Source organism: Rhineura floridana, chromosome 14, assembly GCF_030035675.1.
Source record: "Rhineura floridana isolate rRhiFlo1 chromosome 14, rRhiFlo1.hap2, whole genome shotgun sequence".
NCBI classification, from domain to species: domain Eukaryota; kingdom Metazoa; phylum Chordata; class Lepidosauria; order Squamata; family Rhineuridae; genus Rhineura; species Rhineura floridana.
In genome coordinates, this window is record NC_084493.1 from 18,998,140 (window position 1) to 19,016,665 (window position 18,526).

The 18,526-nt window shown below is 46.2% G+C and overlaps 1 protein-coding gene across 6 annotated transcripts in view; it reads right to left on the reverse strand.

Annotated features, from left to right (window-relative positions):
* AGBL1 (AGBL carboxypeptidase 1) overlaps positions 1-18,526 on the reverse strand; it is a 574,659-nt gene that overhangs the window by 450,831 nt on the left and 105,302 nt on the right. For all 6 annotated transcript variants that reach the window (XM_061595218.1, XM_061595214.1, XM_061595217.1 and 3 more), the window contains exons 14-15: positions 9,457-9,605; positions 2,012-2,099 (exon numbers count right to left, since the gene is read on the reverse strand). In XM_061595218.1, the coding sequence (XP_061451202.1) occupies positions 2,012-2,099; positions 9,457-9,605 (237 nt within the window). The remainder of the gene's footprint in view (positions 1-2,011; positions 2,100-9,456; positions 9,606-18,526) is intronic.

Genomic DNA, 18,526 nt, shown 5'->3' on the forward strand with positions numbered 1-18,526 from the left:
TATTTCTCATAGGATACGAGGAGTTGCCTTGCAGCATTGCTACATTTTGCACTTCTGAGAGTCAGAGCCACACAGTGGCATTGGCACCACTTGTTCTAGACTGTTGTAGCCATGCTATATATCAAGAATGAGAAGCCTTAACAGGATCTGCCTCGCCGGCCAAATTTATTTGACAGGTGGGTGCCTACCCACCTGTCAATCACTGCCATCATTATGACACCACATGAGCAGCAGGCTGGCGAGGGTGCCCACCTGTCAAAATCCCTTGTGCTTCCCTTAAGTCTCCATGAATGGGGACTTAAAGGGGGAGAAGGGAGATTGGCAAAAGCCTTTTCCAGGTCTCCCCATGCTTGCCTTTTAATTCTCCATGATCAGGGACTTAAAGGGCAGAGGGGGGAATTTTGGGAAAGCGTCTTCCAAGTCTCCCCTCTCCCCCTGTGTGCTCGATCATGAAAACTTAAGGGAAACATGGGAAAAGGCTTTAAGGCAGCCTCCACTCTCTTTTTTGAGCAAAATGGGAGTGCAGGAGCTGTCTTAAAGCCTGTGCAAAAGCCTCTTTGCAGGAGCTCTCACGCACGAGCTGCTTCAAAGGGCAGTTTTGCACAGGACTTTAATCTCCTCTCACCCGATGAGTGGGGATTAAATCCTGTTGCCTTGGCTGCATGATCTTGTTCCCTTCTGGGAATGGGATCATGCAGCCAAGGCAGGATGAAACCTTGTCCTCCCACCCACCAGCTGATATCACTAGTGATGTGGTCTGTGGAAACAATCCTCATGGGCCAAATTGGACCCCCCTGGGGGGCATGATTGACTCAGAGGCCCCCCACCCCTGCTGTAGATGCTCAGTATGTCTTAAGGCTCACTCGCTGCTCTGAATTGCTGGAAGAGCAAAAGCCTTGCATGCTATTACCACCAAACTCAGCAAGATGGGGGAAAGAGAAAGTCGGAAGCAGAAGAAAAACAGACTGAAGGAAGGAAAGAGGAACATGGAGATGCAGAGAGGTGTGCCAGTCTGGCATCAGCACTTGGCCTCCTGAGGCAGCTTCTGCGGGCCCTGCACCCTAATAGGGCCCACCGCTGATGATGGCCCTGGGTCCTTCATGTGGGCAGCTAGGTCTGTTAGAAAGTCCCTCTCCTTGGGTGCTTTTGCTGAACTGGAATGCGTCCTTAAACTGTGATGGCTGCCTCTTGCTTGCATGGATGGAGGGGTGCATTTGTGTGTAGAAAATTCCAAGATGTGTGGCTGGAAGGTAGGTGACTGCAGAGAGGTAAAAGTCACCGCCACTGCTCCACCTATTTTTGCCTTTGCACTGTCCACTACTGGCATGCATCCCCCGGAAGGCTGCCCACAAGGTCTTCACCCTGAAAAAGGCCTCCCCACCTAGGGATGGGCAGATGTACCATTTTTGGTTTCTTCAGTTTCTCATTTTTCCAGTCTTCAAGTTCAGTTCTCCACATTTCCAGATCAGCTTGAGATTTTTTTCTAAGTCAGTCCTCATGAAAACTCATCAACATTTTAGTGCAAATTTCTCCTTATATACACGTTTGTATGCAATGTTGCCTCACACACAAAATTTTTGCAAAGCTATTTTCCCTAACAGAAAGCAGTTCTGTAAGATAGTTACACTAATATATGCAACACTTTACCCCAGCATATGCACGCATTTTTGTACACCTTATTTGGCTGGGGAACTGCACTGCAAAATTCAGAGAAGCACAGATTTTGAAGGATGGCTGTGTTTTCGTTTGCGTAGTATTTCAGAAAGTGAGAATTAGGTAGGTTTGCCTTTAAATGCGAACTGCATCAAATGTCTCCCCATCCCTATCTCCACCCCTGCCCTAGGGGGGAAAGGACATTCTTGTCCTCCATTATTTTGTAAGCCCTACAAATTGCACGTGCAGGGTGAAGTAAGTGAAGCTGGTAGCTGAAAGTTAATGGAGTAACAACGATTAGCAGGAGAGGAAGGGAAGCCCAAACAACATTCTGGAAGGGAGGGGGAAGTACACTTACTTGTAATAACAGATATCATAGCCCACCCGAATCCAGTGAGGTCTGCCCTGGAGAGCTTCCTTCACTGAATACATGACCGGTTGCATGCCTACACAAAACAAAGGCAGTTCAAAAGAAAAAAGTGAGATGGAGTCCTCTGCAACGGGAATACAACAAACCCCCCAAAGAATCCTGGGAACTGTAGTTTGTTAAAGGTACTGAGAGTTGTTAGGAGATGCCTATTCCCCCCTCACAGGGCTACAATTCCCAAAATTCCCTGGGAAGAGGTATTGATTGTTAAACCGCTCTGGAATTGTAGCTCTGTGAAGGGAATAGGGGTCTCCTAACTACTCTCAACACGTTTAACGAACTATGCTTCCCGGATTCTTTGGGGGAGGCCTTGACCATTTAACATGGTGTGATACTGCTTCAAATGTATGTTGCAGACGGGGCCTAAGACACTTTCCAGATGAAGACAGACATGACATGTTCGGTGCAATGAGGCTGACTGAAAGTATTCCTGCTGCCAACAATCTGAGCATACCTTTATTTCTAGAGGCAGGGACTGATTCTACTAGTTTGAAGCAGAAGCTAGCCACAGCAGTGATTGGTTGCCAGCTGTGCACAACATGATGTTTTAAAAAAAAACTTCCTTAACCCAAAACACTAGAGTAGTTTTGTTCATTCATATCCTATTTTTAATTAATAACAGGGGTATAAACACATTCCATCCAAAGCATGTACAACAATCTGTGTACGCAAATAGTTGAACTGTGCAAATGAACATGTTACACAGCCTGAACGAAACTTTGAGTAAGGGGCAAAACTGATGACTTGGCCAGCCTGCCCCGGACCTGCGGTGCTGTAGGCCAACACCCTCCAATACAGGCAGCGTGGGGCTAATAAGCCCACCCAGGTGCCCCACCTACCTCTTGTGTCAATGACATGCACATGTGGTGGCATGCCTGCCATCGACCAAGATGGACCCTGAGAGCAGCCCTTGCCGCCATCTCGTATCATGGCAAGCGTGCGCATACACAGAGTGCACAGCATCCACACTGATGGGAAAGGCAGATGGGGAATGCGTGTAGGCTTATTGAAGCCTGAGCGATCTGTATTGGGGGTGCATGGAAACTCCCTCTCCGCAATAGGGTCAGGTTGCAGGATCTGATGCTGCTGCGGACCACCCTCCCACCCTAAGGAGGGGCCCTTGGCCAGGGCCTAGCCCGGCCACCCTCTGATGCCAGCCCTGGTCTTAGCTGCTGCTGTATATGTCAAGCATTTCAACTCTGAAGCCAGGAGGAACCTGGAAGCTTCCCACAGCTGAGGGACATTGTGTTGTGAATCCCCATTTTATATTACGTCTGTGTTCATCATACATCTCCCCTCCACCAAGCCACTGCCAATTCTCTGCTTCATTTTCATTAAGGTAAATATTTGTTGAACAGTCCTTAACATCTGGTTTTGAAGATAATACCTCTAAATCAAGATCATCAGTAGATAAGGGACTGGAGAGCGTAACAGATATGTCTCCACATTTGGGCAACAGCTGAACATATCCACACTAGAGATGCAAATCTCATTTAAAAGCCATTCTTTCTCTATGGGAAGTGGGAAAGAAAGAAGGGGGTAGACTGAAATCTCCAAGAGAGAATTCCCAGTGCCCCCCACCAACTTGCAATTCCCAGGATTCCTTGGAGGAGGCCATGACAGTTAAATGGCTTTAAAACCAGTATAGGTTTGTAATGTAGGTGAGCTCTATCGAACAACAGCCATTACAATACTGTACCAGAATACCTGTTAGTGCTGGAGCTTCCATCCAAGAACTTTAAGATTTTTAAAAAGGGAGTTTCAAACTGATATAGTCCAGCTATGCTGACAAAATATTACAACTGAGACTTCTTTTGATGATTAAGGAAGACAGAGAAGTGAAGCAGTCAAGCATACGGATCTGTACACCACAAACATGAAAGCTACCCATTTTTCTTTGTGGAGCCAGTCTGCTGCGCCCAAGAGAATAGACCAGGCATGAATAACCTTTTCAGCAATAAGATATTCTGCATATTTTCCCTTTACTCTTGCCTCCATCTTCCTCTCATCCTGTTCTCACCTACTCTTTCACAAAACGTAGATTGCAAACTAATGTTTTATTTTGTGTCCACAATAATGCGCCAGCACATTGATAGTGTAATAATGGCATCGAATTGGTGTCCTCCAATGGAAGGCTTCATAATAGGAACAGGGACCAAGGTGATATTTGGCTGTTCCCCTCCCCTCTGCAGCTCCCACCCACCCCGTGCCAGCTCCCATGCTGTTCAGAAGGATCCCCCTACCCTCTGGAGATTTGGGAGGTGCGGAGGGCTGCAGAAGTTGGCAAAGATTAGGTCGATCCTTGTTCTACCGTGGAAGGATCCACTGAATCAATGGGCCTGTGCCAGAGCTTGGAAAGTTACTTTTTTGAACTACAATTCCCATCAGCCCCAGCCAGCATGGCCACTGGATTGGGCTGATGGGAGTTGTAGTTCAAAAAAGTAACTTTTCCAAGCTCTGGCCTGTCCATAGATGGACACCCATTTATACAGGAGGAGGAGGAAGAGACTACAGAAATAAGGAATTGAGGCAGGACAAGTACGTGTACTAGAAAGAGAATGTACTATTAATGCTCATTTATGTATCTGTAGTTCAAATTGTTGCTCTTTTTCTGTCATTTTAACAAATGTTTATTAATAACAACAACAACACAATAACAATAATGAAGATGATAGTGGCTATATGAGAAATAAGAGTAACAGAGTTGGAGGTTGCCTTGTAAAAGGAATGCGGGAGAAATTTGTGGGTTCTGCATCTCAAAGTGAACTCACCTGATCCACAGCCACCAAACTGGTTAGCAGATCAGAACATATATTTGCTCTGGAATCTACACCCTGATGGGTCCTATGAGGTGACCCAAAGCCCATATTTTATTTTATATACATTAAAAAAAAAAAACAGGTTTTCCTAAGAGCTTGGATCTGTTAGAAAGTGCAGCTGCTGCTGCACTGGTTGAAACAGGGAAAGAAATGTCTTGAAGAGGGATATTACGTGATCATGTGCCGATCTACACAGGGACATTGTAGATGGTGGGAAGAAATATGGTTGATCCCTGAAAGATCACTTCTATCAGGCCACCTCTCCCCCCGCCTTACTGTCAACAGCCATTCCAGCAGGCTGTGGTAGAAGGAAAGATGGGAAACAGGGCCATTGGTTCTGCTAAAAGACCAGCTCCATCAGGCTCCTCCCCTCCCTAGTCATTTCATTTTAAAAGCTGGAGTCTGAATTGGCTTTTTTCCTCTTCCTTCCTCTTCCCTTTTTCCTTTTGTGCTATGCTTTTGACACCTTTTCAGCTGAAGATCAGGGTAAACAAAAACTAATCTCTAAATAAACTAGAGCTTTACATTGGAAGAAACCACCAAAGAAATGGCAAACAACATGTTCATCATCAGAGACTTGCTCTGCATGCTGCCACCAGCAGAGGTACAGTTGTGTGGAATGCAGGACACATTCTTGGTTACAGTACCCAACTCTGGAAATATCTTTGCCTCCCCAATGACTTTTAAGTCAGGTATTTAAAAACTTATTTTTAATTCTATCAGGCCTTTCATATATTTTAAAATGTTGCCTACTTTTTCTTCTCTGGCTGTGTTTCTCCCAGTTTCTACTTTTTTCTGCTGTATAATTTTAATCTTGTACACCATCTTGGGCGCCTTTTCAAGGGCCAAAAGGCAAGATATAAATAATTTTATAAATAAATAACAGTAATACATTTTAAAAAGAGTCTTCGAACCACACTGAAATGATGTAGATTCGGTGCATCAAGATCTCTTTTTCATAACAGTAGCTCAGTTTAGCTCATGCATGGTGGGCATCATAAAAATATCACTGGTGACGTTAAGAAGCTGGTTGCAGCAGCAGATGCTGTTTGGCTAAAAGGACTGGCCCAAATGAAGAATGATCTGCAGTTTATTAAGGGTTCTATGGAACTGTCGCTCTGTGAGGGCTAAACCACAGTTCCCAGGATCCTTGAAGGAAACCATGCGGATGTGACCTAAAGCAATGACATGCCTCTTACCCAAGGATGTTGTTATCCATCATCCATTGTTGCGGGATGCCATAGGCCCCTTTACTTTTTTGGCAGCAGAGCCCCAGCCAGGTTCCTTTACATGAGCCAATCAGCATGGGAAGGGAGCATGTTAGCCACTGAGAGGAGTCAGCACCAATTGGAGCCAGCCAGAATAAAAGGAGGTGAGTCAGCCACTGAGAAGACTCTTCTCAGTAGCTAACACATAGACTCCTCCTTCATGCCAATTGTCTCCTAAGATCATCTGTTGTAGTGGAGTGTGGACTCGCAAGATGACAGGGAGAGCAAGGGAGATTAGGGAAAGTGGAAAAGGGGGCGTGGCTGTGAGGGGGTGTGATGTGACTATCATGAGGGGACCCTGCACTTCTGAATTTGCTACTACACTACTTTTCTTACCTTTGTACAATAGACGACATCCCACCATGCAAACATTTCTGCACACCCTCTGGCCTTGCTCACTTCAGGCATGTGGCCCCTGGAAGGCTCCCCCTGAGGAAATGCATCCCTCAGGATGAAAAGGGTTCCTCATCCCCACCTTAAGGCACCTCTGCCTCAGGGCCAACATTCACATCCATCCTTCCCTTCCTCTGTAACCTGTCCAAGTGCCTGGAATCCGTGAGTGGATGGATGGGAAGGAACAAGCTGAAGTTGAACCCTGATAAGACCGAGGTACTACTTGTGGGGGACAAGAGAAGGTTGGGCGACATTGACCTGAAGTTCAACGGGGTGAGTCTACCCCTAAAGGACCAGGTCCGCAGCCTTGGGGTTGTGCTTGATTCCAGGCTGTCCATGGAGGCTCAGATTTCGGCAGTGAGCCGGGCAGCCTGGTACCAACTACACCTCATACGAAGGCTGCAACCCTACCTTCCTGTTCACCAGCTCCCACTAGTGGTACACGCCCTGGTCACCTCTCGTTTGGACTACTGTAATGCGCTCTACGTGGGGATACCCTTGAAAACTGTCCGGAAATTACAACTGATACAAAATGCGGCGGCTTGACTACTTACGAATAGTCGCCGCCGAGATCACATCACACCAGTGTTGTTCGACCTACACTGGCTACCAGTTGTTTTCCGAGCCCAATTCAAGGTGTTGGTATTGACCTTTAAATTCCTACACGGTTCTGGCCCAGTTTATCTCACGGAGCGCCTTCAACGCCACCAATTATGCCGCCCGACAAGATCAGCCACACAGGGCCTTCTCTCAATCCCGCCAACAAAAACAGCCAGATTGGCGGGTACAAGAGAGAGGGCATTCTCAGTGGCGGCCCCCACTCTTTGGAACTCCCTCCCATAAGATCTCCGGCACGCCTCTTCTTTAAATGTGTTTTGGAAAGCCTTAAAGACCTGGCTCTTTCAGCAGGCCTTCGGGGTATCTGGGGAGGGTTAATTGTTATAACTGAAATGCCTTCTGCCCAGTTTTAATATTGTTGCTGCAGATGTGTTGTTTTTATATTGTATTACTGTATTTTATCAATTGTATTTTAACAATTTTGTAAGTCGCCTAGAGTGGCCATTGGCCAGATAGGCGACGAAGAAATTAAATTTATTATTATTATTATTATTTTCAAAAGCAGGAGCTCTGATGAGAGGCAAAAGGGAGGGTTGCCACACACCACCACTTCATGTAACACCAAACCTGTCCAGTTACACTGGCTGACTATATGCTTCTGAGCCCAATTCAAAGTGCTGGTTTTGACCTATACAGCTCTTTACAGCTCAGATTCCAATATCTTCTGGAATGCTTCTCCCAAAAGAAACCTACCCAGATCTTTAGATCTTCTTCTAAACCCCCCCACCCACAAGGGAGGCTCGGAGGGTGGTGACAAAGGAGAGAGCCTTTTCAGTTGTGGCTCCCCATCTATGGGATACACTCCCCAGTGAGGTCCGCCTGGCACCTTCACTGTCATCTTTTCAGCACCAGGTAAAGACTTATATTTTTACCCAGGAATTCGGCAGACTAAGATATTTGTATTAGTGTGCTGCCAAAGTTTCCTGTGGCTGTATGGGGATGTTGTATTATTGTTTTGTTTTTATGGTATGATTTTTGTTTTTGTTTTTAACAGCATTGTAAATAGCTTGGAGACCTTCAGGTAGCAAGCAACTAATAAATCTAATTTAAAAAATGCTTCAGTTTCTCCCTTCCCTCCACCATTACTCAGCATCAGAAATGCTGGTTGTGATGGATTCTGGGAAAGTGGTTCCTCAAATGAATGACAAATCTCAGGATCCATCACACTGCGTTATGATCTTACCCTAGGGCAAAGGGCAGCTCACATGGAGTTCTGCAGCCTTCCTTTTGATGCCTTCCACTACTACTATTGATATTTGGATTGTAAGCTCCTCAGGGCATGGACTTATCTGTTTTGCTTTACCATAACCTTTGACACCTGTATGTATATTTTTCAGACCCACCTTATTTTTGTGATTGCAAGTTGTTTTAAATTGTTTTCATGGATGTATTTTAAACTGTTGTAACCCTCTCTGGGACCTCAGGGTGAAATGCTGCTGATTATGTTTCTTTGCAAAGCACCATGTCTATAGATGGCAATGCATAAATGAGAAATAACCAAGTGTTCCTATGCCACTTAATTCCATAACTCACCTGCCTGTATCTTTCATCTCCAGCCGCAAATAGTTATTTAGACACAAATGTCCCTTTTGCTAGGCAATGATACTATCCACCCTGACTAATCTCAGTACAATGAGTGGTCACCAAAGAAGCAGCTCATTTGAAAAACAGTTTACATGGCCCAGGAGTGAAGGTGAGGTGGAGCACAGGTCGGTATGGAACTGGTCACAGGAATAGAAAATGTTCTCAATAATTTGGCATACAGGAAAGGAGGTGAAGAAGGAGTCAAGCACCTCAAAAGGCCTCAGCATTTACACATTTTGGACACTTTGGAGTTAACCTGATTGATTTTTTAGAGACCGAGAGCAAACCATATACATCAGCGGCAGGGAACTTTTTCCAGCCAGGGGCCACATTCCCTTCTGAGCAACCTTCTGAGGGCCACATGCCAGGAGTGGATGGAGCCAGAGCCAAAAGCAGAGGAAGCCGGGTATATAAATTTTACCTGTGCACAGTAGGCTAGTTTCTACACTCACTCACACAACCGTCTCTATCCTTTATCCAGACAAGCAAGAAGCATTGTCAGAGTTCAAGGCAAAAACATCTGGGGTGTGAAGCTGGGCCAGTGGGTGTATGGCCTCAGGAGAGGGGGTGTGGCAGATCATTCCTACAGCCAAACAGAGAGGCCTGAGAGGGCACATTTGGGCCCTAGACCTGAGCTTCCCTACTTTTGCAATATATAGTCAGGGATCCCCTCCACAATCGCAAGGGCTCTTACCAAAATTAAACTGGCTGTTAGGCTTCTCGCAATTGATGATGTTGAAGCGATAGGATGTGGCTGTCTTCATGGCACTGACCTCAAAGTAGAACCACTGGTGATGCTGGGAGCTGTTGACGTCGGGATTGAGAATCAGGTCATACTCGAACCTGGACCACAAGCCACAGAAGGAAGATATTAAGGACCCAACTGTCATCATGGCAGAGTGTATGGCATCTTAAATTTTATTTATTATTTGATTTATATCCCACCCTTCCTCCCAGTAGGAGCCCATGGTGGCAAACAAAAGCACTAAAAACTCTTTAAAACATCATAAAAACAGACTTTAAAATGTATTAAAACATCTTCAAAAACATGTTTAAAAAAAGTTTTTAAAACTTATTTTTTTACAAAACAAGGTTGAAAAACATATTAAAAAGCAATTCCAACACAGACGCAGACTGGGATAATGTCTCAACTTAAAAGGCTTGTTGAAAGAGGTAAGTCTTCAGTAGGCGCTGAAAAGATAACAGAGATGGCACCTGTCTTAATATTTAAGGGGAGGGAATTCCAAATGGTAGGTGCTGCCACACTAAACGTCTGTTTCCTATGTTGTGCAGAACAGACCTCCTGATAAGTTGGTATCTGCAGGAGCCGCTCACCTGCAGAGTGCAGTGATCAACTAGATATATAAGGCATAAGACGGTCTTTCAAGTATCAGGTACCAAGCTGTATAGGGCTTTGTACACCAAGACTAGAACCTTGACCTTGGCCCAGTAGCAAATGGGCAGCCAGTGCAATTCTTTCAGCAGTGGAGTGACATGTTGGCGATACCCTGCCCCAGTGAGCAGACTCATTGGCACATTTTGCACCAGTTGCAGCTTCCGGACCAACCTCATGGGCAGCCCCACATAGAGCGCATTACCTGGGCCTCTAGTGACAAAGATGGATACAAGAACAGCCCCAGACTATGGACCTGCTCTTTCAGAGGAAGTGTGACCCCCATCCAAAGCAGGCAACTCACCAATTATCTGAACTTGGAAACCACCAACCCACAGTGCCTCCATCTTGCTAGGATTCAGACTCAGTTTGTTGGCCCTCATCCAGCCCACCATCGAGTCCAAGCAGTGGTCCAGGGCTTGCAAGGCCTCTCCTGATTCAGATGTTACGGAGAAATAGAGCTGGGTATCATCAGCGCACTGCTGACACCTCACCCCAAATCTCCTGATGACTGCTCCTAAGGGCTTCATATAGATGTTAAACAGCATGGGGGACAAGATGGTATCCTGTGGCACCCCACAGCACAACTGCCAGGGGGCCAAAAGACGATCACCTAATGCTATTCTCTGAAAACGACCCTGGAGATAGGATCAGAACCACTGTAAAACAGTGCCTCCAATACCCATCTCACCAAGTGGGCCCAAGTTGGTGTCATCAGGCTGCATCATCAACTGAAACCGTTCCCAAGAAGTTGCAGCAGACATTCCACTAGACACCTCACTGGAGACTACAGTAGATGTGGATGTGGCATTAAGATTGCTATGGAGGTGAGCAACTTTATCCTCAAAGTGCCTTGCAAACTCCATTTCCTGGAGTTGATGTCAACAGACCCATGACAATACGGAAAAGCTCCACTAAATGGTTACTTAAGGAAGCGATGGTGGCAGAGAAGTGGGCCTTCTTCGCTCCCCTCACCATCACACAGTAGGCACAGTTATGATGTTTTACATGTGCCTGATCAGCCTCACAGCACATCTTTCACCACTTGCGTTCTAGCCATCATCCAGCCTGTTTCATTGCCCTTAGTTCATTGGTGTACCAAGGTGCAAACCAGGCACCACAATGCCGGAGAGGGTGCTTGGGGCAACCATGTCAAGAGCCCAACCTGCCTCACTATTCCACAGCATGACAATGGCTTCAACAGGGTCACCTGCTCTATCTACTGGGAACTCCCCCAGGGCATTCAGGAATCCAGTGGATTCCATTAGTCTCAACTTCTCTCAGCTCACCCACCCAGGTCTCGGTAATGCACACCAAATCGGCACCTTCATCCACAAACAAATCATGGATGAGTGTGGTCTTATTGTGTACCAATCTGGCATTAAACAATACCACACACAGGCCAGTGGGCACAGCAGATGAGCAATGAGGAACCCATCCATGAGAGGAGTGGGAGTGAGGAACAAGGCGTAGATAGCCTTGCCCTCGTCTTCCATGGTAGTTCACCACCTCCCCATGACTATACCTCCCTCTACCTGTGATCACTGAAACTGGGGTGGTATCACCCATGTTCCTCCTTACTAAGACTCCTCCTAAACACCTGATACGGACCCAGCAAGAGCCCACCCACAAAACCTAACTGAACCAGTTATCTCTGTAGGCCTCTGAGAGAATTGGGAACAGTCAGACCCATTTAATATCTTTCACATGGGGCACATCTAATCCCCCCGTCTCATACTCTGGGAGGGCCAGCCTTCTGCCAGTTGCAGACTTTCACTTTGAAGGCATCTGGCGACTTTCTCCTATCATTCAGTTCACTGCACAGGCTCTCGCCCTGCACAGGAACTACACATGCACCATATGCCCTCCCCACTACTGATGTCCTCTAGATTGGTTTTTTAAAACGAAAGAAATAGAAGGGGTAGCGTCCTCACCCTTGGGACTCCCTAAGGGGATCCCCAAGGAGGTTCCCCTTTGGTGGTGACCCCAGTGGCAACAGACCGGCCACCCTAGGGGAACTGGGCTTTTATGCCCCCTGACCCAGCCAGGAGCTGATGCAAGAGGCTGCAAGATTAACTGCAGCCTCTCTCTGGAGCCACGGTCAGGAAACGGGTCCCAGTCCTTGCAGCACTTACCAGGGACTCCAGCTGTCTCAAGAGACAGTAACCCAGAGGAGAGAGCAGCTAGTGCTCAGATGCTCACTCCCAGGACAGGTCTTCTTCAGTTCCTCTAGTGGTGCAGCTGTTCCCCACATACACATAAAACCACATACAGCTCTGACAAACAAATCCATACAACTCAATAGCCAAGATATAGAATGCCAATCAAATGGGGTGTATGGAGGTGAGCCACTGAACTAGCACTGCAGTAAGGGGGAGAAGAAGGTGACATTATGACAAGAGCCTAGAATCATACAATTACAGGTTTAGAAGGGACCTTGGAGGTTATTTAATCCAGCCCACTGTTCAATGCATGAATGCTAGTACTTCATCCCCAACAGATAGACATCCAGACTCTGCTTAAATGTCTACAGTCCACTTCCTCCCAAGGCAGTCTGTCTCTCTGCCAAAAACTTATACTAATGTTTAAGCCAAAATCTGCTTCTCTGCAATTTCTACCCATTAGTCCAATCCCAGTTTGTTGGAGCAACAGAGAATAAGTCTGCTCCACCTTCTACATGTCTCCCCATCAAATATCTCCCCATAATCTTCTCTCCTGCAGGGTAAACATACTCAGCTCATTCAGCCATTCCTCTTGGTGTCCAGACTCCTTGCCATCCTCTGGACATGCTCCAGGTTGCCAATGTCCTTCTTAAAACATGGTGCCCAGAACTGGGCAATTAAAGTCAGTGGCGGCTGAAGCACCTTGGACAGCTCCTTGAAAATTCAGACTAAAACCTGGATTCCACTGCCCCACTGACATGGAGCCACCAGCCGCCACCAATTAAAGGTCCAGTATGCAGGCACCAGAACCGCACAGAACCAGGTGACCCCTCTACCCCAAAGGATTGTTCACTGGTACTTTGTGAATTAAGGTAGGGATGGGGAACCTTTATCAATATGAAATTCCAGGAGGCACATGCCAGTGGTGGGTAGGGACTACAAACACAGAGAAATTCAATTCACTTTGCACTCAAAGGTGAAACTACCTAATTCACACTTTACAAAACAATGCGTGAACTGAAACAAAGCCACCCTTTTAAATTCTCATGCCACCAAACTTTGCAGTGTGGTTCTATAGTAAAGTAATAGGTACAAAAATGCATTTATTAGGATCAATTGTGCATGAAAATCCATATATTGGTGAAGATAACCTACATTATATTAGAGAAAATTCTTCTTAAAATGTGTAGATTAGGCAAAGGTATATCCAAAAATATATTTAGTAGGAGAAATTTGCACTAAAACGCTGACGAACTTTCATGAGGACTTTTTTTAAAAAAAATCACAAACTGATGTGGAATCATGGAGAACTGAACTTAAGACTGGAAAAATGAGATACTGAAAGAAACTGAAATGGACAGATTCTGCCATCTCTAGTGGGGCCAGAGGCAAAAGTGGGCAAAGCAATGAACGTGAATTTTACCTTTGAACAGTAGGCAGGTTTCTCACATACCCTGCTCTGCCTTCAGTCAAGGCAAGCAAGAAGCATTATCAAAGATCAAAGACACATCCCAGCCAGGCAAAAACACTCAAGGAAGGTACAAGGCAGGCATGGAAATCACAGGGACACAGGAAGTTGCCTTATATGGAATCACACCCTTGGTCCATCTAGCTCAGTATTGTCTACACTGATTGGCAGCGGCTCTCCAGGGTTTCAGGCAGAGAGTCTTTCCCAGCCCTATCTGGAGATGCCGGGGATTGAACTGGGGACCTTCTGTATGCAAAGCAGATGTTCTACTACTGAGCTATGGCCTTTCTAGCCAGGGGAGAGAGGATGTGGCTAGGGAGATCCCTGTGGATCAGATAGAGAGGCTTGGGGAGCTGCATTTGGCCCCCAGGTAGGAGGTTCCCCATCCCTGGTTGGAGAGAAGCACAACTGTAGACCTCTCAGTGGAAATGAGAGGAGGGGCCCAACTACCTCCAAGGCAGAGGAGAGTTAATGCATCCGAAGTAGATTTGCCCAGATGGGAAAGGAGGTTTAACAGATGCAGGCACCCAGTATGTCAGGGTGCTGGAACCCATCTGAAAACTATCCAGCTCCAAAATCAGACAGCAGGAAACCATATCTGTTTGAGGGCTCTGACCCACATTTGACCTTTTTCTTTTCTGTTCCTGTAGCGTCTCCTGTGCTGCTACTTACGGCAATTAAAACCCCCATAGCAGCAACAGTACGTTTTCTTTTCTTTTTCCCCGTCTAAAATTGTTTGTTGATTGTGGGTTAATTGATGTAAACATAATAGCTCTTTTTTGTTCCTTTCATATGTTTTTAATTTAATTTTACAATAAGCATGCATTTGAGTATAATTGCTTTCTCTCTCTTTTTGTAATGCCTGTTCCTTCAAACAAAACTTTTAAAATACTTTATAATATCAATTTGTCACATGAAATATAGAATTATGTGATCAGTGTGCACCCAAGCTAATAACTTAATTTTCAAAGGGGGAAAGAACACATGGCTTATATTTTATATATTCTGGCCCTCCTTGACAACACGCATAGGAGCCAGTCTGCTTTTTGAATGTGAAGCGGATAATTATATAATGATCATTCTTCATGCACTATTTATTTCAGACCTCTCAGGGCATGGAAGTGGTGGCTAGTGCCCACTGGGACTGGTAAGGCGGAGAGAACAACAATAGGTGGAGCCAGAGTCAATGACAGGTGTAACCAAATGACAAGCAGAGCCAACTAATTCTAGAGACCCAGTGTGGTATAGTGGTTACGGTGTTGAACGTGGACCTGAGAGACCAGGGTTCAAATCCCTGCTCAGCCATGAAGCTCACTGGGTAATCCTGGGCCAGTCACTGTCTCTCAGCTTAACCTACCTCACAGGGTTGTTGTGAGGATAAAATTGGGAGGGGGAGAACCATGTTTGTATAACATCTTGAGCTCCTTAGAGGAAAGGTGGGATATAAATATAATAAAGACAAAAAATAGTTTTGACCCCATCCTCCTTCTTGCTGAGTTTTACAAGAGCAAGGAAGCTGAGCTTGGTGCAAAAAAGGAGGGCAGGTGGGGCTGTGTCCCATCCACCCAAATGGACCAGCCTCCACTGTGGCAAGAGAAGCCAATGTGGTGCCCACCAGTTGTTGCTGAACTACAGCGCCCATCATCCCTGACCCATTGGCTAGGTTGGCCAGGGGTGACAGAAGTCAGGAGCAGAACAACATATGAAAGGCACCATGCTGCCTATCCCTGACTTAGGGGTATAACCTACATGACAAATTCATATCAGTTTCATATTAATTATTGTAGCTTCCTCCAAAGGATCTTGGGAATTGTAGGTTTGAGAATTCTCTGTTAAAATCCCTAGCCCCCCTCATTAAACTATATTGTTGTTGTTGTTGTTTGGATTTACACAAAGGTCTCCAAGTAACTTAGAACTAGGAATGGAAAGACCCAGGTCCATCCATTTCAGTTCTGTCAGTTTCTCATTTTTTCAATCTTAAATTCAGTTCTCCACATTCCTGCAACAACTTGCATTTTTTTAATAAAAAAATTATCCAGCATTTTAGTGTGAATTTCTCCTAATAAACACATTTTTGTAGGCAGTTTTGACTAACGTACACATTTTTGCAAGCACATTTTTCTTCACATAATGCATTTTATGTTACTTTCACTCATTTATGCAAACTTTCTACTAACTTACACATTTTTGTAAACATTGGTTGGTGAACAGCATTACAAAATTAGAATAAGTGCGAATTGTGAAGGATGGCTGTGTTTTGGTTAGATTTGTGAATTTGATTGATTTGGCTTCAAATGTGAACTGAATTGAAATTCTTGCCCACCCCTACTTACAACATTGTTAAAAATGAAAAGAAATAGATAATACCATAAAAACAAAACAAATAAAGCAGGAACAAACACCCCCAACACAGCCATAGGAAGCTCTGGCAGCACACTAATAACAAACAGTATCATCTTAGTCTATCAAAAAGCCTGGGGATGGGGAAATAAGTCTTTGCCTATCTAGAGTCTATAGTCTCCAGGGCTCCCTGCAGTAGTTGCTGAGGAGCAGCAGAGTTGCTGTTGCAGTTTAATGAGAAGGAGAGGAAGAGGTGCTGGGGAAATCAACAATGGATGGATGCAGGAACGTCAGGCAGCAGACCACATCAGGACCCCATCCCCATGCACTTAAATACACCCGGTTGCACCAGTTCTTGTGTCGCCATGTAATTGTGCATGCCTGCCATCACCAAGATGGTAGCAGGGGCGTGTTGATGCCCCACCACCATCTTGCGTGATGGTAGGTGTGACGTTCCTGCGTCTCTAGGATTAGCACCTCCTAATTCCCAAATGCCTGGATCAAGAAATCCCCAAGAGGTCTGCCTCAGCCTGAATCAGATATGCCCTCTGAACCACAAGCTTCAGGCCCAACACCTTTTCCCCAAAAGGTGGCCACTGGTGTAATTTGTCTATTAAATTGGTATATGTATAGCTACAGAAAAGGACCTTAGTTTGGTAGCAACCTTGACCAAGGTGGCACGTGGGATTTTGAATTAAGCAAGTGTGTGTGTGTGTGTGTGTGTGTGTGTGTGTGTGTGTGTGTGTGTGTGTGTGTGTGTGTGTGTGTGTGTGTGTGTGTGTGTGTGTGTGTGTGTGTGTGTGTGTGTGTGTGTGTGTGTGTGTGTGTGTGTGTGTGTGTGTGTGTGTGTGTGTGTGTGTGTGTGTGTGTGTGTGTGTGTGTGTGTGTGTGTGTGTGTGTGTGTGTGTGTGTGTGTGTGTGTGTGTGTGTGTGTGTGTACACTGCCTTCAAGTCGATTCCAACTTATGGCGACCCTATGAACAGAGCTTGGAAAAGTTACTTTTTTGAACTACAACTCCCATCAGCCCCAGCCAGCATGTCCACTGGATTGGGCTGATGGGAGTTGTAGTTCAAAAAAGTAACTTTTCCAAGCTCTGCCTATGAATAGGGTTTTCATGAGGCCGAGAGGCAGTGACTGGCCCAAGGCCACCCAGTGGGCTTCATGGCTATGTGGCGATTCGAACCCTGGTCTCCCAGGTCGTAGTCCAATACCTTAACCACTACATCACACTGGATTCATTATATGCAAGATGTTAAATGTGATAGTAAATGAATAATTGTTCCTATCCTACCTACCTATCCTACCTAGGGCAGGATTAAGCTGAGGAGGGCCCCTAGACTGATTGGTATTTGGGGGGCCCTTCTCCTCTTAGGCAATATTTTTCTCAAACCTCTTACAATGGGTTACAAGGAGCTTCTGAGGCACCTGCCGTCCAGGCCCATCCCATCCCATCCCCCCCACTTCACCTACTTTTCTGCACTGCGTGCACAAGTTTGCCATCAATCAAGATGGCAGCCTGTCGGGATTTCCAATCGAGATCCTGAGGATGCTCTAAGAAAAAGTGGGGAGGGCGATTTGGGATTCCAGGAGTTGCAGATGGGGAGTGAGGAGGAAGGGGACGAGCGAGAGATGCAGACAGTTAGGGACCTTGGAATTCCAACGGACGAAGACTCATCCCTACCAGTTCTCACGCCTCCTTTCGCGCCGCAGGGAGGGGGATGGGAGGAGGAGACGGAAGAAGGAGGATTCCTAACCCCCCCCTCAACCCAGCAGTCCTGGGAAGAAGCCGGCACCCGGCTCTCCATTCTCTGCCCCCCCCGGGCTGGATAGGGAAGTCAGCACTTCGGAAGGGGAGGGGCCCAAGGATCCCCCATCTCCTCAAGCCCGAAGAAGGCAGAGGAGGGATGAGCAGAAAAGGGGGGGAGGCAGGGAATCTCTCAGGAGAAGCGCGAGGTTATGCGCCCGCCTCCCTCCTTCATAAGGGTCGCAGAGGCAGGAAAACTTTGCTCTGTCAACTTTCTTTCAACGCAGCAGGATTAGGTAGTTAGGGATACTAGTGATTTAGAATAGGGGTTTGCATGAAGCGCAGTAAATATAACATTGAGATCTCCTTAATCAAGAAAGAATTGCTTACAACATCGAGTCTGGTCATTGAGTCTCAGCCTGGGCGCGCCACAGCCAAGGTTTCCCTAAGGGGCTGAAGCCTCTGCCGCCATCTTGGTTGATGGCAGCAATGCACGCGTGTAGCACGCATGCGTGCCATCAACCAAGATGGCGGCAGAGGCTTCAGACTCTTAGGGAAACCTCGGCCGCCATCTTGATTGATGGCAAACCACAAAAAAAAGTGGAGAAAAAGGTAAGTGAATCAGGGGGATGGCGGGCAGTTCGGAAGCTCTTGTC